General features: G+C 40.2%; 1 protein-coding gene across 2 annotated transcripts in view; it reads left to right on the top strand.

Annotated features, from left to right (window-relative positions):
• DNAI3 (dynein axonemal intermediate chain 3) overlaps positions 1 to 21534 on the top strand; it is an 89108-nt gene that overhangs the window by 6593 nt on the left and 60981 nt on the right. Inside the window, exons 1-3 of one of the 2 annotated variants that reach the window (XM_071088368.1) lie at positions 7595 to 7826; positions 17895 to 17972; positions 18700 to 18738. In XM_071088368.1, coding sequence (XP_070944469.1) covers positions 17909 to 17972; positions 18700 to 18738 — 103 coding nt within the window. In that variant the 5' untranslated portion in view covers positions 7595 to 7826; positions 17895 to 17908. Of the gene's footprint in view, positions 1 to 7594; positions 7827 to 17894; positions 17973 to 18699; positions 18739 to 21534 lie in introns of those variants that run through there. The other variant, XM_071088356.1, reaches the window with a different exon arrangement.

Below are 21534 nucleotides of genomic sequence, written 5' to 3'. Positions count from 1 at the left end.
CAGCTCCTCCTTCACACACTCACACTCTCTCCTGCCGCCTTGTGAAGATGATGCTTCTTCTTCTGCCATGATTATAAGTTTCCTGAGGCCTCCCCAGCTATGTGAAACTGTGAGTCAATTAAACTTCCTGTGTTTATAAATTACGCAGTCTCAGGTAGTGTTTTTATAGCAGTGTGAGACTGGACTAATACACCAACCCTCCCCAAGTGTAACCTTCTATCATGAATTGGTGTGAATCATTTCAGTACATTTGTAATACTTTTCTTGAATATGTGTTCCCATTATATATAGGAATCATTCATGCATGTGTTTGTTTACAAAGATAGCATTGCTCTGTACCTAATCTTTAATACTACACTTACCATTTTGTCTTAAGCTATATTCATTCAAGTTTATTTTAGCAGCTGTATGCTATTTTATTGATTATACCATATCATTCTATACATTTCACTACTGATGGACATTTAGGTTGCTGCCATCTTTTGCCATTACAAAAAACAAAAAAATTCAGCAGTGAACATCCATGAATCATTTTCTTATGCACGTCTGTAAAATTTTCTCTAGGGTAAATATCCAGAAGTAGAATTGCTAGATTATAGGAGGTATTCATTTTTAGTTAATATAAACTGTCAAATTACTCTCCAAGGTGTTTGTTCCAAATACTTTAATGAACATTTGTGGCATACCTTGTGTATGCCAACATAGACTTAGACACTGGGACAGGAGAAGTAAGCATGGCAAAAATCCCTGCCCTTGTAGAGTTTACATTTTAGTGGACAAAAACAGTCAAACATAAGTACACAGTGTGTTAGAAGGTGATAAATAGTATGAGTAAAAATAAAGCAGAGAAAGGAGAATGAGGAGTGCTGAGAAGTTGGCATTTTAAAAAGAGTGGAGAGTAGGCCTCACTGAGAAGTTAACATTTTAGCAAAAACTTGAAGGATATCTTGTTTAAGTTCTCTAGGCAGAGGGAACAGCCAATGCGAAAGAGGAGATGCCTACCAATGCGAAAGAGGAGATGTGTTTGAGTAACCTTAAGGACACCAGTATGTCTGCAGTGGTGTGAGCTGCAGGGAGTAATGGTAGGAAATGAAGCAAATAACAGGAGCCAGGTTATGCTGGACCTTGGCCATTGTGAGGACCTTAGCTTTTAAATGGAGTGAAATTGGAGCTGTTGGAGGGTAGTGAGCAGAAGACTGATATGATATGACTTGTTTTAAAAGTGCATCCCTCTGACTGCAATGTTGAAAATATATCCTAAAAGTGTGAAGGATGGAAGAAAAGGTGTGAAGGATGACTCTTAAGTTTGTGCAGTGACCCTGAAGATGAAATTGCCATCAGCTAAGATGAAGAAGAGGGCAGGAAGAGCAGGTATCTGGGGAGAACCAGCAGTTCAGTTTTTAATGTGTTTTTGAGATGTCTAAAAAGTGCTTCTCAGACTATCTGTTAAAGGGTTAGTTGACTTGGTTTTGTTTTCATTTCTTTCACAGACTAATAATTCTGTAAAATTACAACATAAATAAATTGCTAAAATAATGAAATAAGGACGTTTGAAATACAAACCTCAATTTTGTTCATACGTAACATGAAGTTACTGTGTCAATTTGCTAAAAAGTTTTTAAACTCCCAATTTCAGTACTACTTTTACTGCAGATGGGTAACAATTATTTCATAAACTAGTGGTCTAGTAGCAAATATTTCCTGGCTGGCATTGAAGGAAAGGCCAGGCTTTAGATAACTATGTATTAAACATCCAAGTGGAAATGTCTTGTAGACAGTTGGATATTCAAATCTACTTTTAATAGTCACTAAAGGACAGAGGTAATGTCTATACATTCATTTGGAACAGAATTTTGATTAATTCTGGTTCCACAACTATTCATTGAGAATATGCCACATATGAGGCACTATCTGGTTTTTCATGGCAATGCTATGAGGAAGGGACAGATTAAAATCTGTGGGCAATCTGGACAGGCTAGTAATTTGGCATCCATTCATACTAATACCCCTTAAAAATGTGTTCACCGTTTTTCTAGTGGAAATAGGGAAAAATTGATTTCTGTTAATAAACATATATATCCTTTCTTTACATTTGAAATAACTTATTAAAAACACACTTTTCCAAACTAGACAACTTTTGGGGAGAGTGCCAAACTATTCAAAATATAGGTATCAGGCCGGGCGCAGTGGCTCATGCCCATAATCCCATCACTTTGGGAAGCCAAGGCAGGCAGATCACTTGAGGTCAGGAGTTCAAGACCAGGCTGGCCAAAATGGTGAAACCCCATCTCTACTAAAAATACAAAAAAATTAGCTGAATGTGGTGGCACACACCTGTAATCCCAGCTACTCAGGAGGCTGAGGCACAAGAATCATTTGAACCTGGGAGGCTGAGGTTGCAGTGAGCCAAGGTCATGCCACTGCTCTCCAGCCTGGGTGACAAAGCAAGACTCCATCTCGAAAAAATTAAAAATTAAATCAAAATGTAGGTATCAAAGCAGGCTGGACTCAGGAATGGGAGTATTGCCTTTTGGTTGACCCTCATGATTGGTACCTTTAATGGCAAAATTTTTCAACATAGATTTTATTTCAAATCTGAAGCTATTTGGTTGAGAGAAGAATACATTTATGTCTCTCCTGGCTTGTAAAAATTTCCCTTTGGAAACCCAAACTAACTGACAACCTATTCGCAATTCACTATAGGGAAGTTTGGTATCTTTTGAAGAATGCCCCTTAGGGCAGCATTGGTTGCCCTCACCCTTGGTTACTCAATGTGGTTGCTCTTGCCCTTTATCTGGCCTGTCTCTGATGAAAGCATTATCATCCCAAATTTTGCAGATGAGATTTAGAGAGTTTAATAACTTGTTTAATGCCACCTATGCAGAAAGTGACAAATTTAGGCTTCAACATAATTTCCTTATTTAAATACAATAGTTGAGTGACTTCACTTTAAACAATATTTAAGTGTTCTAATGACAATAAAAATTGTACATGTAAAACTGATATTCACTGACTTTTAATGCTTTATGATATTGTAGGTCTATCACTACCATACAATGACTCTCCCACCACCAACTATTTCTAGGTGTAGGGAGTTAAGTCTCAGCCATATTGACAAGTAAGTTCACTCTGCTACCACGTGGCCCTGTTTTTACCTCCACAGCTCTCTCTTTGGCCCTTCTGGAGATACCTGCTGCCTGCAGACTGCAGGTGAGTGCTGGAGCCCTGCCTTCTCTTATGGGAAGGGCCAGCAATTCTGGAGCCACGTGGGGCCTGTGTCCTCCTTAGTCTCCAGTAGACTCAAGCCATTCTGTGCAGTTAAGAATGCCTTTCTCCTGACTTTAATGTTGAATAGATCCTAATTTCTCATTAATGTTCTAGTCCATTTTTTTCTAGAATTGCAAAAATTGGCCCTTTCTTCCAACAACTAAATCTTCGTCCCAGGGTCAGGCTTTTTTGTCTCTTTCTCCTTTCTGAAGCTGAGTACTCTTCAAATGCTTCTCGCTTCCTCATGCAATAGGTTGTGGTAGTTTCCCCAAGCGCTTGGAAAATATGTAGTAATCCCAGCAGTTTAGGACTCAAACAAGGAAACTTCTCGCTCCCAGGCATAAAATAGGGTCCTCCACGCCTAGTTACTGAGCTAACTCTTTAAAAAATAATCCACAAAAAGGATGAGTCACTCACCAAAATAGTAAGTAGTAAAAATCTACCTCATGTCAATTTATCAGATGATCCTTTTGTAAACCCAATCTGAAACTTATCAAGATGTCCTTAAAGAATCAGGGAAATATTTTCAATTATGACTTCTTGACTCTTTAGATGTTCGCTCAATCAATAAAGCTAAAATTAATTTTTACATATCTTCAAGTTTCAGGGAAATTCAGTTCAACCTCCCCTGGAAGAGCATGGACATACTCACTAGCTACCATGATGATATTTCATTTCTGACCACTCCCATGAAAGAATAGGTAGTCAATCAATCATGAATTTATAACATGAAGAAATTTCTAAACATTTCCAATTTAACTTTTAACTTTCTTGGTATTGTGACTTATGACTCATTCCATCAAATGGACATCCCCTTGGCATGTCTCTAAAGAAAAGATGACAGAAGGGCTTTTCTCAGCCAGATCACAAGGTTATAATTCTTCCTTAAATCTGACCGTGAAGGATTATGATTTTTTTTTATGGAGAGCAAATTATTTAGAAAAATACAAAGAAGCTTCTGTTAGAGAACTTCTTTTAGATTTACTTCCAAGAATAGTAAATCAATTACATAATTAAATATATGCTTCATTAAATAGCTATGTCCAGTCGGCCATGGCGGCTCACACCTATAATCCCAGTACTTTGGGACAACAAGGCTTGGGCCCAGAAGTTCAAAACCAGTCTGGGCAACATAGTGAGATCCCCTCTCTAAACAACAACAACAAACCAAAATCTATGTTTGACACTATATCACAATGTGATATAAAGGATGTAAAGGAAATATAAAGTAATGAGACACCATCCCTGCCTTAAAGTCTAGAGGGGGAGACATCTATGTAAACAAGCTATTGCAACACAATGTAATACTTGCTATGATGGAAAAACAGAGGAAAGAGTGTCTAATTCTACTGAGTGCCTGTATGGCTGGACAGAGAAGGTGACATTTGAGTTGGGTCTTGAAAAATAAATAGTCATTTACCAAGTAATGAGGATGAAGAAAGGCATTGCAGATGGAGGTAGAGGCAGAAATGGAGGCAGCAGGATAAGCAGACACACAGTTGTAACCCAGCACAGCACAGGGGACCAGTCGGGAGCTGTGTAACCAGAGCTCTGACTCTCAACCTGAGACCCACACACTCCTGGACCTGCACAGCAGTATGTCAGGGGCTGTGCAAAGGATGAGCATGTCACAGTTGCCTAAGGTTTCTTTGTGTTTATTCAATTTTCTGTCAATTTTAGTTAATAGCAGCTTTAGACATTTTCTAAAAAATGGAAACAAACATGAATTCGTCACAGAGCCAAGTGCAAAAACTTCATAAATTCTTTATATGAAACAAATATATCTCAGTTGTAGGAGTCTATGTCATGTTATAGACCTTCTTTCCATCAACCTACTACTCACTCCTGGTCCCTGTGATTTCCTGCTCCTTGGCTGTTACGGGTCTTCAATTAAGAAGCAGTGGACTAAAATGTGGGTTGGGCTGGGGATGGAAGCAGGAAATGAGGTTAGAAAAATAACTAATTACCTTTCAGATTTATTTCCAGTGTCTTGCAGAACCCTGTTTATACAGAGTTTCATATGCCAGCTTGAGCATATTTAAGCAGGGTGATGTCAAATTCAAACTATGATTTGGAAAATTCTGTGGCAACTTGGCATATAAATTAGAGGCAAAGAGAACAAGTCAAAAGACTATTGCTGCCGTCTAGGTGAGAGACAAGGCATATCTGAAATAAGGCAGAGGCAGAGGATGGCTAAGAGAAAATAGATTATTTGAGAGACAGTTAAGAAAGAAAAATGACAGGACTTAATGATATATTGACTGTGGGTAGTAGAAGAGGAGTCAAGGATGACTTTCAGATTTCGTTTTGCAACTGATGGACAATGACGCTATTACCTAGGGTAGGAAATAAAGAAGGAAAAACAGTTTCCTGAAAGAAGATGAGTTGACTTTGGCTTTGCTAAGTTGTGGTGCTATGGCAATTCATTCATTCACTACATTTAATCTTTTTTTTTTTTTTTTTTTTTTTTTTTTTGAGGCGGAGTCTCGCTCTGTAGCCCGGGCTGGAGTGCAGTGGCCGGATCTCAGCTCACTGCAAGCTCCACCTCCCAGGTTTACGCCATTCTCCTGCCTCAGCCTCCCGAGTAGCTGGGACTACAGGCGCCCGCCACCTCGCCCGGCTAGTTTTTTGTATTTTTTAGTAGAGACGGGGTTTCATGGTGTTCGCCAGGATGGTCTCGATCTCCTGACCTCGTGATCCACCCGTCTCGGCCTCCCAAAGTGCTGGGATTACAGGCTTGAGCCACCGCGCCCGGCCCATTTAATCTTTATTTAGCATCTATTAAACAACATGAACTGAACTAGAGAGGTAGTTGGAAATGTCCAGTAGCTAGAGGAAATTCAGGTCTGGAATTTAAGAGATATGTTAGGCTGAGAATGTAGAAATGAAAGTCTGGCGTGTTTAGTGGTGATGGCTGAAGCTAAGGGGAATATATGATGCTGATGCCACCAGGAGAGTGCGATGATTAAAAAAAGAAGACTCAAGACTGAGCCCAGGGGAAAACAAATCTTCCAGTGCCTGGGAGTGGACAAGCTGGAAAAAAGTTGTCAGAATGTTTAGATAATACCTCTTTTTCCGTTTTTTTTTTTCTTCATAATTTGTATTGTAAAATTTGGTTGAATTTTGTGAACACAAATTTTTCAGAAATTTGAAAGAATCTATATGATCTTTCTGCACATTATGTAAAAATCTTCATTCAGGATCCTTAAAGTCTCATATGTTATAAATGATCAGCCTTTTCCCAATTAAAGATTTATTTAAATTGGGTGTAAAAATTAATTTAGACCAATTACAGCAGTCAATTACATTGCTTTATTAAATTCTGCCAGTTTACAAATTAGGAAGTTATTATTATTATTTCTTTATTTATTTTAAGACGGATCTTGGCTCATTGCAACCGCCACCTCCCGAGTTCAAGCAATTCTCCTGCCTCAGCCTCCGGAGTAGCTGGGACTGACAGGCGCGCACCACCATGCCCACCTAATTTTTTGTATTTTTAGTAGAGACGGGGTTTCACTGTGTTAATCAGGATGGTCTTGATTTCCTGATATCGTGATCTGCCCACGTCGGCCTCCCAAAGTGCTGGGATTACAGGCGTGAGCCACCGCACCAGCCCCCAAAGTCTCATATGTCATAAATGATCAGCCTCTTCTCAATTAAATATTTTATTTAAATTGAGTGTAAAAATTAATTTAGACCAATTACAGCAGCCAATTAAATTACTTTATTAAATTCTGCCACTGTACAAATTAGGCAGTTATAAGTTTTTTTAAGGGAAAGGAGGAGAACAGTGTTCAGAGAGTTAAGCTTCACTGTATGAATCCCACAGGACTTCTAATCACAGTTAAAATGAACCTTGGGTTACTCACGGATTCAAGTTTCTTCCCCGGAGACTCATACTTAAGCTTGAATCAAATTATAAACAAAAGTTATTCTGACAAGAGGGAAATGTAATCCATCAGGGTTCTGGGGCGCCCACGACACTCAGTGGAGCGCAGCTTCCTCTCCACTCCCTAGGAGGGCCCAGCTCCAGGATGGGCAGGAAAGCTGCCCGAAAGGATTCTGAGTGGGCAGACTTCTTAACATCTCCTCTCCTGGTTCCTAGGGTCCACACCCCAAAAATATTCTTCTCTGGGTGAGATTGCGGTGGGTGCGAGGCATGGACCGAGACCGTCAGACCTGGGGTCGGACCGGGCCACTGTTATCAATATACCTAAGCCACAGAACTCTTTCCTTAGTAGTGGAAAGCTGCTGGCCTTACCCGTTAGCGTTAAGTGACGTCACATCGTGCCATCCAATCACAAGCCTGCTTTGAAAGAGACTGTTAGGAAGAGGACACTGTATTGGTAGAGGTTCTCTGTCAATCTCGCAGAAGAATCGCCTCTTTTCTCTTAGCGACGGATGCGTCCTAGCAACAGTCGGCAGAGTTGCTGCGGTTTGTGCCCTTGCGATTTGTTATTCTGAGAGAGGAGAGTCAAACTCCCACCTCCAGCTCTCGAAGGAGCTTTTCCCGAGGGCACTGCATAGAGGCTCCTTTTCCTTCAGATCAGCAGTATCAGGTAAGGGAAGCTCTGAATGGGAAAGGCGGCGTGGAAAAGAAGTATTTTACTCACTCTTTCAAGGGTATTTGAACACTCGCTGTGTCAGCAATGTGCTAGGTTAGTGGCAGTGAAGACTACAAAAAATACAAGTCTTTCCTTGCTTTCAAAGAGCTTCCAGCCTAGAGAGGGAGACAAAAATAGCAACGAGAGAGCGGTTAACGACACTCTAAGAACTTTGAGGGCATTACTGTCTTGTTCCCATGTTACATATACCCAGTGACTATCATACTGCCTAGCACATAGTAGGAGCTCAATAAACCATGATTGAGTGGGTGAATGAATGAATGAATGCCAAAATAGCCTGATTCTGATTATCCGTCTAGGGGCGGGGGTCAAAGAATAAAAGATTAATGTGGGCTGAAATAGATTACTTCAGGACTATTTAGAAAGGGCTGGAGTAGATAAACAGTGAGGAAGATGAACAGGGAACACAAACGCTTTGAAAGTAAGGACATTGTCTTATTCCCCTAGTGACTAGTTTACCTAGTACCTAAATTGCTGCTCAATACTTTCTCCTTCTTCTTGTGTATGGTGAATGCTAAACGAATTCACAGCAATCTTTTAGGAAGCTCTGAGTTTGAAGCCCCTGCCTTTGCAGAGACCTGACATAATTACACATAGTATGATTGGAAAGTGTCAGGGAGAACAAGATTGTTTCAGCCTGAGTGACGAAGTCAGGGAGAATTCAGGCTTTGGGGAAAACCTTCCTATTGACCTTGAATGATGAGTAAGATTGAAGCAAGCAGAGAGATGCCTGTATGGTGTGGACAAGAAGCAGCAGGAGGGGTGGGAGGGAAGACCATTCTCCAGAGAGGGAGGTGGGAAAGTCCTGAACTGTTTGGGAATGAATGGAAACCGTACGAGGCTGGAATAGAACTGGAAGGGTTGACATGGTGAGGCAAACTGTGAAGGTATCGAAGGCCATACTTACATGAGTTCGGACTCTATTTTGTTTTGCAAAGTCTGGTGTGTAGACCACCAGTGCAAGACTGTCTCACAGTGCTTTTAAAAATACAGAGTCCCAGGCTCACCCCAGACCTCCAAAATCAAAGGAGGTCCAGGAATGCATTTCAAATGAGCTCCATTTCTACAATCTGGAAGAGAATACTACTGTGAATGATAGGGACCCACAAAAGTCATTATACAGGGAAGAGACTTGATAAGAGATGCATTTTTGGAGTGCTCTGAGGTTGGCCTCTTGAGTAGTTGTTCTGGTCAGAACAGAGGCAGAGAGGCCAGTTAAGTGTCCATGATCTAGGGCAGGGGATCCAGGGAGGAGAATCTGTGGATTTTTAAAATTACATATTTAGGGGGCCGGGCGCGGTGGCTCAAGCCTGTAATCCCAGCACTTTGGGAGGCCGAGACGGGCGGATCACAAGGTCAGGAGATCGAGACCAGCCTGGCTAATACGGTGAAACCCCGTCTCTACTAAAAAATACAAAAAAAAAAACTAGCCGGGTGAGGTGGCGGGCGCCTGTAGTCCCAGCTACTCGGGAGGCTGAGGCAGGAGAATGGCAATGGCGTAGACCCGGGAGGCGGAGCTTGCAGTGAGCTGAGATGTGGCCACTGCACTCCAGCCTGGGCGACAGAGCGAGACTCTGTCTCAAAAAAAAAAAAAAAAAATAAAATAAAATAAAATAAAATTACATATTTATTTTCACTAACCACCGATTGAAATGTATGCAATTGGTAACAAACCACAGTAGTATTCACAGGCCTGTGATTTTGCCGCCAACTCTTTTCATATTACATTATAGAGATTGTAAATATATTATTTATCCTCATCATTACCTCACAATTAAGGTAGTTATTAGAACCACTGCTAGATTTTGTTATTTAATGTGTTAATAAAGAAGTACAAATTATTATATCATGATTTTTTAAATATTTTAATGCCTATATTTCCATATAATCTGTCTTCTTTGTAATTCCATGTTTTTATTTGATGCATGGGCTTCACCAGGCTGCCAAAGGTTCATGGCACAAAACAGGGTTGGAGCTCCAGTTTTGGAGGATGTGTTAATGACCTGAACCAGAGGAGGCTGTGGGAGAGGAGGGCTTGGAATTCGGGACATATTTGGAAGGGAGAAGTAATAGGATAGGATCTACTCAAATAAGTGAGTATTCAATCTTGGAAAGTAGTGGAAATAGTTATGGAGGGAAAGAAATGAGAGAATAGACTAATAGACATTGCAGGAATAGTTGTCTCTAGGGGTGGATGTTGTATACTTGCCAAAATATGGCTGAAGGGCCCAGGAGAATCTTGAAGCTTAACCAGGGTCTTAGTGAAGATTTACTGAGAATCAGTAGTTCTTGGAGACACATTTACCAGAGACCCAAGATGTTAGTCTTGGGTTTTATTCTAAATCTTTGTTTGTTTGTTTGTTTGTTTTAAAAGATATCGCTGGAGAGGTACCTCACACCTATAATTCCAGCATTTTGGGAGGCCAAGGCAGGAGGATTGCTTGAGGCTAAGAGTTCTAGACCAGCCTGGGGATGAAGCCAGACCTCATCTCTTAAAAATAAAATAAAAGATAGGGTGCAGTGGCTCATGCCTATAATCCCAGCACTTTGGGAGGCCAAGGCAGGCAGATCACCTGAGATCAGGAGTTCAAGACCAGCCTGACCAAGATGGTGAAACCCCGTCTCTACTAAAAAATAAAACATTGGGCGGACGCAGTGGCTCACGCCTGTAATCCCAGCACTTTGGGAGGCCGAGGCGGGCAGATCACAAGGTCAGGAGATCGAGACCATCCTGACTAACACGGTGAAACCCCGTCTGTACTAAAAATACAAAAAATTAGCTGGGCGTGGTGGCAGGCGCCTGTACTCCCAGCTACTCGGGAGGCTGAGGCAGGAGAATGGCGTGAACCCGGGAGGAGGAGCTTGCAGGGAGCCGAGATCGCTCCACTGCACTCCAGCCTGGGCGACAGAGCGAGACTTTGTCTCATAAAATAAATAAATAAATAAATACTAAAAAAATAGATTTAAAAAATGGGCATGGTGGTGGGTGCTCGTAATCCCAACTACTTGGGAGGCTGAGGCAGGAGAATCACTTGAACCCAGGAGGCGGAGGTTACAGTGAGCCAAGATTACGCCATTACACTCCAGCCTGGGTAACAAAGCGAGACTCCGTCTCAATTAAAATAAATAAATAAATACATGAATAAATATAGAAAAATGGAAGGCCAGCATGATGAGCTTGTAAATTATTTGGGAAGAGGAAAGAGGATGATGACCACCTAGATGAGGTCAGCTAATTGAAGAAGATCTGAGAAGATAAGACTTTTTAAGGAAGACCCCAGTTAAAGAGAAGGTGCCAGTGCTACAAGGCCTTTCATAATCAAGATCTCTTGGCTGGGAATAAGCCACACATACACACAGGCAACAAATGAGAGTATGTAAACAGGTGTGTGTTGTCAACCTAGATAGCAAACAGAGAGGGGGACTCTCTAAAATAAAATGTTTATTTGGGAATATGCATTACAATGGGAAGACACATGCAGTGGTAAACTATATGCATATTCAGGGAGATAAAAGAAGACAAAGGTTTTTAAAGGAAAAATGAGGAGGATTATATCATTGTCTTCAGATAGTTATCCTTGGCTACAGAATCAGTGACAAGGGTGGCACCAGTCTGAGGTTGGACAGGCAGTTCCTGGGCAGATATCCTAGCAGTAGTATTTTGTGTGTGTGTGTAGAGTGGCAATGACCTTTATGCAAGGTTGTGGTTTTGTATAGTCTTTTGTGATAGTTCTTGTTATCTAGCATTTGTGACATACACTCCCTTCATGGCCTTCCCTAGCTCTGTTTGTCAGGGTTTTTAACACAAGTGGCTCCATGCTGATTCTGACAACTTTCACAATGCATTACATGAATAAAGTGAAGAGAGGCAATTAATAGCTGTTTAAATCACTGTATTATGACAATTTAATTTATGTTACTTATGCCTTCATCTATAGTAGTTAACCTCCTGAATAATAGAAGCATCATAAGAGGATACAGTCATGGGCAAGTTGGAGAGTTAGTTTGGAAGCAGATCGTAGACAGCTGTGAATGCAGTGGTCCTCGTAATCAAGTGGTGCACCATCACAGGTTTTGATCTGTTATGCAGGGGACTTACCAAATATACACTTGTCAACCTCTAATGTCTCTTGCTGTTAACATAGAATCTAGAAAATGTGACCTTTGTGCATTGATGGCAAAAGGTGTTCTGAAATGCGTAAATTAATTTACAAAGAAAATAAGTAGTTTTAATATCAAAAATATTTTTAATAAAAATGCTTAAACATTTCTAAGTGTTACCTTCCAAAATTTCTATTTTGAAATCCACTCAGCTCTAGTGGTTTGAAAACCAGTCAAAACACAAGCCACTGGGTTAGGCACAACCTTTATTTTAGGAGTAGATGAAATATATATATATATATTTTTTGAATTGGAATCTCACTCTGTCACCCAGGCTGGAGTGCAGTGGCGTGATCTTGGCTCACCGCAAGCTCCATCCACCTCCTGGGTTCACACCATTCTCCTGTTTCAGCCTTCTAGTAGCTGAGACTATAGGCGCCCACCACCATGACTGGATAATTTTTTTTTTTTGTATTTTTAAAAGAGACGGGGGTTTCACTGTGTTAGCCAGGATGGTCTTGATCTCCTGACCTCATGATCCGCCCGCCTCAGCCTCCCAAAGTGCTGGGATTACAGGCATGAACCACCACGCCTCTCCTCTTCTGCTGCTCTTAATAATTACAAATTGATTTCAGCTGGGAACAGAAAAAATGTTATGCACATTTCAAAGTAATCTTAGTAAAGTAGGATTGGGTATTGAAAATTTTTTCATAATCTTTTAATAAGCAACTCAATAGAAAAAGGTTTGTTAAATGTAACACATTCATGAAATATTCAATTAATTTTATGAAAAAAACTTCAGTAAGTCCTGCTATAATTTGAAAGTAATATCTTTTATTGGGAATTTGTTTTTAAAAAGAAAGATCTACATAAAAAATAAACCTTGAATAAATGTGTTTATTGAAGTTATAGAGTATATTATTCATTTGGTTTCGATACCCCCAATTGAAAGTGATTTATTTTCCATACATAATGTTGGTAGGATTTTTATTATTTACAATTACTAAAATAAACTGCAAAATTTTGCCTGAAACTGAAATACAATATAAGGTGGCTACTCCCAAAGTAACCATTTTCCTTTCAGTTCAGACTATATTCACCTGGCTCACTTCCGCTTATGAATGTTTCTGTCTGTGGTGCCTAGAAATGGAGATATTATGCTTTTTAATGAAGAAGAATTAAGACCCCTAAAAGCCTTTAGAACAACCTGGTCACTAGTACCTGGTCACCAGTCACTAGGTCACTTTGCCCTTAGTCACCAGTCAGTAATTTAGACAGTAATCAATTAACGTTTGTGAAAGTAGTAAATGAGCAGTTCAGGTAAGGCAGCACGCGTTAATGCACGTTCCAATTTTGGTGCCTAATTTGTTGCCGAAAATTTGACTTTGGTTTTCCCTGAAAACTGGAAACTCAAATTATCTACAGAGCGTTTAATAGCAGCGTTTGAAAAGAACAGGACACTTGTTTACTTTGATTATTTGGGGGATGATTGTAAACTGATACCTATATTCAAGTTTAATTCTAAGGCAGCGCTTCCTAATTCCTGGAACCTGTGAATATGTTACCATACATGGCAAAGAAGTAAAGTCACAGATGAAATTAAGATCGTGGACCTTAACATAGGGAGATTATCCTGGATTATCTAGGTAGGTCCAATGTAGTCACAAGGGTCCTTAAAAGTGAAAAAGAAATGAGAGGTCAGAGTATGCTATGTAAGAAGGACTTAACTCTCCCTTCTGACTCTGAAGTTGGAAGATGGAGCCACAAACCAAGAAATGCTGGTGGGCTCTAGAGATTGGAAAAGGCAGAAAAGCAGATTCTCTCTTAGAGGCTCTGGAAAGAAAGGAATGCAGCCCTGCTGACTCCCTGGTTTAAGCCAGTGAGACCTGTGTCAGACATCTGAACTACAAAGCTGTAAGATAGTAGATTTGTGTAGTTTTAAGTCACAAAATTTGTGGTAATTTGTTACAGCATTAAGAGAAAAGTAATACAGCATGCATACAGATTATTCCACAGACCATTAGGCAGAAGCCTTTCGTTTAGACTGGAAATTCGTAGGCTAAGCATGGCAGAAGGGAAAGAGGACCAAGGAGTTATAAATCTAAGGGTTTTTTTTTTTTTTTTTTTTTTTTTTTTTAGTATGTTCACTGTGCTAGTTACAGGGGTTACAAAAATTGGAAAGAAAATATAATCCCCATGCTAACAGAGTTTATAGTCTAGTTTGCAATCTAACTTCATATACCTTCAATTGAACTTCTGAACTTCTCTTTCAAATCTGCTTTCCATGGGATCTCCATCTCAATAAATAGCAACTCCATGCTTTCAATTTCTTAGGCAAAATTCATTGATGTTATCCTTCTCATAAGTGATATGTTCAAGTCACCAGTGAATCTTATTGGGTCTACTTAACAAAACATACCCAGAATCCGATCACTTTTCCCATCTCACTTTCACCTCTCTGATCTAAGCACTCTCATCTCTTCCATGGATTTTTAAATGTCTCTCAACTGGATTTCCTGCTTCAGCCTTTTCCTTGTTGCAGTCTTTTTTCAACACAGCAGCCATATTGATCCTTAAATTGTGGGACAGAGGGAGTAAAGTAACTTCTCAGCTCAAAGCCATCCAGTACCTCTCCACCTCATTCAGAGTGAAAGCCAAGGTCCTAATACATGACCTAGACCTTGGTGGCATATTATATAGTTGTTTCCAATTATATCCTTCCCAGCCATTACCTCCCGTACCTGTAAGAGGATCATACATTCCCACCTACTGCCAATCAGGCAGAGAATCCCTCCCCCATTATCAGGATTGACTTACTTGCTTGGGCCAATAGAATGTCAGCAGGAGGCACAATATGTCAGTGCCAAGGAGAAAGTTAGGAAGCATTATGTAGTTCCGTTAGCTCTCCTGCTTTTTTCTCTGCTGTGAAAGTGGTACATGTGAAATAGGGCCTGCTTCTTCAGCCTGGGTCCCGGAATAAGAAGACTTGCAGCAGCTCATCCACACTACAGTGCATAGCATGAGAAGAAATAAATTTTTGTTATTGTATGTCACTGAGATGTAGGGGTCATTTGTTAGTGCAGCAAAGCTGACTAATATATCCCTATCACCTTTCTGACCAGCTTTGCCTGTAGTCTTTCCCTGACTCTGCTCCAGCCATCATGACCTTCTTGCTGTTTTCTTAAATATGCCAGGCATGATCCTGCCGCAGAACCTTTAGACATACTGTTCCCTCCACCTGAAAATACTCTTCCTCTCCCAGATATCTGTGTTTCTTGCTTTCTCCTTTCTCAAGTCTTTGCTCCAATGTCCAATTCCTTTTTTTACCTTATTTTTCTCCTTAGTAGTTCTCACCACTTAAAATACTAATTATATTTTCCTCCTTTATTTGTTCATCTTTCTTCCCCTAGATTGTAAGCTTGCGCAAGGGTTTTTGCCTATTTTGTTCACTGCTGTATCCCTAACACCTAGGATAGCATCTGGTGCAGCATAGTCACTCAATGTATATATGTGGAATAAATAGTGGTGGTGGTGATGGTGTGTGCATAGGTTAGGCTAAGTGGTGTTAAGAGTTTTTCACCATGTTGACCAGGCTGATCTCAAACTCCTGACCTTGTGATCCACCCACCTCGGCCTCCCAAAGTGCTGGGATTACAGCTGTGAGTGCACCACAGCACTCCAGCCTGGGCGACAGAGTAGGCGTCTTGGGGGAGAAAAAAAAGAAAGTTTTTTCCAGTATTTTACATCAAACTAAAACGCAGCTGGGATAGCATATGGAGAAGGAGTACATTGATAAGGAATCTTCTGAAAAAAGGAATAGATGAAAGATTTGAAATATACTAAGACTGGGAAGTGATATGGAGGACATTTGATAGCCTAAAGAGTTAAATCAGATCCATTCATTGCAGAATATCTTAAAAATAGAAATTGTCAGAATCATAAAATATTGATTAGATAATAAAATCCTGCGTTTTAGCTGGGCGCAGTGGCTCGTGCCTGTAATCCCAGCACTTTGGGAGGCCGAGGCTGGTGGATCACCAGGTCAGGAGTTCGAGACCAGCCTGGCCAATATGGTGAAACCCCATCTCTACTAAAAATACAAAAATTAGCCGGGCATGCTGGCACGCGCCTTTAGTCCCAGCTACTTGGGAGGCTGAGGCAGGAGAATTGCTTGAACCCAGGAAGCAGAGGTTGCAGTGAGCTGAGTCCGCACCGCTGCACTCCAGCCTGGGCGACAGAGTGAGACTCTGTCTCAAAAAAAAAAAAAAAAAATCCTGCCTTCCTGGGTAAAGACAATGATTTAAAATAGTTTCATTTGCAATGAAGCACAGCAGTTAGTTATCATTGAAATCCAAGGGATCATCTAGTACAGAGGGTAAGAATGTGGCTATTAGAGCCAGGCTGCTTGGGCTCACAGCCTGACACCAGTGCCCATTGAGCTCTGTGTCCCTTCAGGAGAGTCACCTGAACCTCTTGGGGCCCCGTTTTCTCATTATAAAATGGAGACGAAGATAATAGTAATAATAAAATGTGGTTATCTAGTATTTAGTAGTACAGTAGGAAATAATTCATTGCATATTTCAAAATTGCTAGAAGAATTGTAATGTTCCGAACACAAAGATAAATGTTTCAGATGATGGATAATCCCAGTTATGCCGATTTGACCATTATACATTGTATACATGTATCAAAATATCGCATGTACCCCCAAATATGTACAACTATTATATGTCAATAAAAATGTTTTAATGTGGTTAAGATTAAATTAAAAATACATATAAAGTACTTGGAACTGTGCTTGGCACATAGTAAGCACTTCACGAATGTGAGCTATTATTTTTATTATTTAAAAAATACATATGAGAAAATCTAAAGCAAAGATGTTTACACAAAAACACAGACACACTCACATCCACACTTTGGACAAGATTTTGTGATTGAGTATCTAGGAATAAAATAAAACTTTGATATTTTGACCATAGGCTGTGAAATAATAGTCTGTGTTGATCTGTTAAAGTGATACAAACCAGTCAGAGATGATTGAGTTGACTGATGACACTTCATTTCATTAAGTCTTCACAGTCACCTTGTGGGGTGGATTTTATTATTATCGCCATTAAATAGATGAATAAACTGAGACTTAGAGAAGGTAAGTAATTTGCCCATGGTCACTCAGCTGGAAAAAGTAGAGCCTGTTTAAAAACTCTGCTGACCAGGCTCCTGCAGTCACACTCCTAACCATTTAAAGAGAACGGGACAAAGGTGAGCATGGCGGAGATGACAAGGATTTGATGTCATGGTGGTGACCTTGGCCAGTGTTGTATCCTGTCAAAATTGATGAGCAGTTCCATGGAAAACTTTTGGAGGCATTCTCTCTGATAGCCCAAATAAGGCCTTAGTGGTTATGTGTTCACATCCTAAGACAAAAGTATGATCTCAATTACGTTAATTTAAAAATTAGATATGCATATGCATGTTGTGGGCCTATCACTCCCAGTGGCCTATCTTGTCTTTGTAGCTGGACTACCTGTTGGAAAGCCCAGCAAAAGGTAGCACAGAGCAGCTACCTGGGATGGGAATTTCAGTGAGATGCAGGGAAGCCAAGTCCTCTGTTGTGCTTCCATGGCAGGACCTGTGGCTGAGACTTTGCTCTGGCAGGTCACCACAGTGTGCTTCAGCTGAATGGCTCCACCGGAACAGTAAGATCTCATCAGTAAGATTGTTGTTGCAATAGACCTTTGTCACAGATCGCCCGTTCTAGGAAGATACAGGTTGATTTAGCCCAGGGTAAAACTTAGAAAACATATTCTTATGTTTATTAAATGATAATGTTTAGTATTTGAAATTGTAAGTTGTTTGCAAACTGTAATAATTTACTAATAATATCATCTCTTTATGCAGCCCAAGCCAGAACCATGGCTCCAAAACGAAAGAAAAAGTCATCACGTCGCAAAAAAAGCCCAAAACCAATATTAGCTGGTAGGATTATTTCTTCATTGAATGGGATTTTTTTGTGGAGTATTTGTATATATATTAGAAGCAAAATGATTATGGTTTTACATATCAAATTAAATAAAATATTCCTGTGTCATAAAGTCAAATGAATGAGGAATAAGATATATGGAGATTCATTCTTACGGATTAGTCTTTTGACTAATTTCATTATGATACCAATTAAATGCCATATAATGAATGCTGTAGTAAACATATCACTAAGAGATAACAGTGTGAAAGACAATTATTCAGATTTTCTCTAATTATTCACAAGATAGTTTAACTCTTCATTGTATATTTGCACTTATATTTTGTGTTTTGAGGTTTGGTAAAGATTATAATAAACTGGCCGGGCACAGTGGTTCACGCCTGTAATCCCAGCACTTTGGGAGGCTGAGGCAGGTGGATCATGAGGTCAGGAGTTCGAGACCAACCTGACCAACATGGTGAAACCCCGTCTCTATTAAAAAAACAAAAATTAGCCAGGCGTGGTGGCGCACACCCGTAATCCCAGCTACTCAGGAGGCTGAGGCAGGAGAATCACTTGAACCCCAGAGGCAGAGGTTGCAGTGAGCCGAGATCGTGCCACTGCACGTCAGCCTGGGCGACAGAGCAAGAGTCCATCTCAAAAGAAAAAGAAAACAAGACTATAATAAACTGAGATGTATTTGATTCAAAAATGTAAATTTGACTTCCTTTTATTATATTCTAGCTAGTGAAGACATGGAACCAGTAAATATGGAGAGCATGGGTAAGTGGAAATATAATTTGCAACTTACGTCCTCAATTTTATAATATTTTAATTATGCAGTAAGCAAGCAGGAATACTACAAACTGAAGTGATCAATCAAAATGTACATGGGCTAAAATGATACTATTCTAATTAAAATATAAAATGAAAAATTTTTTAAAGAAAAAATAAGAGTAGAGAATTTCAAACTGAGAAACAAACTTGGACCAAGCAGTTCATTAAAAATTCATTATATGATTATTGGAAGGCCTTTTATAACTATAAAGTGTTATAAGTCTGCAACTTAAGACTTTTATCAGGTAAGTATTTTTTCAAACTTTTGCTCATAGGTAGTTATCTGTATTTCACGCTAAGATGCCACTATTTCAAGGAAAGAGGCTGGTTTTTAAGCAAATAACTAGAACTTAGACAACTAACCTAATGTTGTTCCTACATGTAAAGGCTAAGTAATCTTATTACAACAAGACTTCTTTTGGTGGGATGGAGGGGGAACCTCTCTCTCCGAGTTGACTTAGATGACACACTTCATTTTTAAAAAAGAAAGGAGACAATGAGGGGGGCAAGGAGGAAGACTTAAAAGCTCTGTAGGCCACTGTAAAGATTTTGTCTTTTAATCATATGGGATGAGGAAATATTGGTAGTATTTAATCAACGAGTGACTCCATCTGACATGTTTTTAAAGGGTCAGGTCGTCCTGGCTACTGTGAAGCAAACTGCAGGAGCAAGGACTGAAGCAGAGAGACTAGTTAGGAAGTTTTCCCAACAATCCAGGGAAAAGATGGTAATGACCTGGGTCAGGGCGGTAGAGAGGGGCAGAGGTGTGGAGTGTGGAGGCAGGGAAAAAGTGAGAGAATGTCAGCTAATGTCAGTGGCTCTGTTATCAGCACCCAGCACAGTGCCTGTGGCAGAATATGCTGCCCAATAAGTATTTATTGAGTTAGTGAAACATGGGAGTCGTCTTTAATTTCTTTCTCTCTCTCCCTCCACACCTCCCTACCCCTTCCAAACCACCCCAACTTCTGTGAATTCCACCTCTTTTAAAATATATCTCAAACCCATGTGCTTCGCATTATCTTCCCATCTACAACCTTAGTCCAAACCTCTGCACTCCTCACATCGGTTAGTTCCCGAGGTTTCTAATTGATATCACTGCTTCCACTCAGTCTCCTTCAGTCCACTGGGCACACAGCAGCCTGACCATGCTTAAACTCGTGTTTGTTGCTTAAACTCGTGTTTCTTGCTTAAACTCCCCCATGGTCTTTCTTTGCCATTGGACACACCTTACAGTGGTCCTGACTCCTGTGCTCAAGTGGTCCTGACCTTGTTTCCTCCTCCTCTTTGCCAACCTACAGCCCATCAGCCCTGCTTAGCACAGAATGTTCCAAATTTATTCCAGCCTCAAGGCCATTGCTTTTGCTGCCCCTGATGCCTAGCTAGATCTTCCCCTTATGCAATTTTCTCTTTCTTATCGTTGAGATCTAGACCACTATCTCACTTCCTGAAGAGATGTTCCTTGACCTCTGTGTCACCTATTACCTTGTTTAATTGCTTTCATAGCACTTAAAATTCTGAAGTTAAAGTACAGTCAATTCTTGTTCCTGGAATCTATACAGTCCCTTTGAATACTGAATTAGCCAATACTGAACTGTTACCCCTAGGGGAAACACAGGGTTAGGTTCCTGTGAGCCTCTGGTCACATTTTCATTAACTAGTCAATACATAACCTTGTCTTATGTGTATTTCTGTTTAAATACTCCTTATTTAATGTATACTGTTGATCCCTAACACTGAACTCATGGCCAAATCATGGCAAACAGCACTATAACTCATTACTGAATAAATGAATGAGTGAATGAATTGTGTTGTCTCTTGTTCCTGTCTAAATAGACCACCACAGCTACCCTTCTTAGTTCCATCTCTCACCCTGTTTTCTCCCAAATAGCACTTATCACAATTTGTTTTTATTTATTTTTGTTTTTTATTTTTTTTTCTTCTTTTTCCATAGAGATGGGTTCTCATTATGTTGCCCAGGCTGTCTTGAACTCCTGGGCTCAAGGGGATCCTCTTGCCTTGGCCTCCCAAAGTTTTGGGATTACAGGTGTGAGCTACCATGCCCAGCCCACAATTTGTATCTATGAGTGTACTTTATTATTTAATATCTGTCTCTCTGTCTAGACTGGATACCCTGGCAGTAGCACCATGCTCTTCACATAGTGGGTGCTCAGTAAATATTTCTTGACTAAATGCATTGACTGGTAAGAAAATCTATGAACCTGATAAAGGGGCACGGTTTGAGATGTATTCATTGAAAGTAAATAAACTGAAAAATAGGAATATGTTTGCTTAAGGGAAAGAAAAAACTAACCTCAGAACTTTATGGTGAGACAAGTGTAGGTTTTGAGTTAGCATCCCCTTCTCCTCAAGCCTGTCTCTACTCCCAGACTCCCCTCAGGTAGCGTCAGGACCCCTCTGACTTCCTCATGGTGGGGCCCTGACTTTGCCAACTGTTACTCAGGGCTGATGGCTGTCATGCTCCAAGAAACTGAGATCTCTTTTTCTAAGAAGGAACCAAAGTATCAATAAGCTAATTAAAAAACTGTCAGTCCTAAGGGCCTAACAGGGCAATGCCCAGAGGTTTCTGGAGAATAAATATAATTTTTACACATAGCTAATATTTGTGGAGCAATGACTTTGTGCCAGGCCCACTCTTCTCATTGCCTTAGCTCTATAAAGTAGGCATTATCGTGGCCATTACAGACATGAAGGTGCTCTGTGACTCCCAAATATTAAATAATC

This window comes from Macaca nemestrina, chromosome 1, assembly GCF_043159975.1.
Source record: "Macaca nemestrina isolate mMacNem1 chromosome 1, mMacNem.hap1, whole genome shotgun sequence".
Classification (NCBI taxonomy): Eukaryota; Metazoa; Chordata; class Mammalia; order Primates; family Cercopithecidae; genus Macaca; species Macaca nemestrina.
The sequence above is the reverse complement of the archived record's forward strand: the minus strand, read 5'-3'. Positions and strand labels throughout refer to the sequence as shown.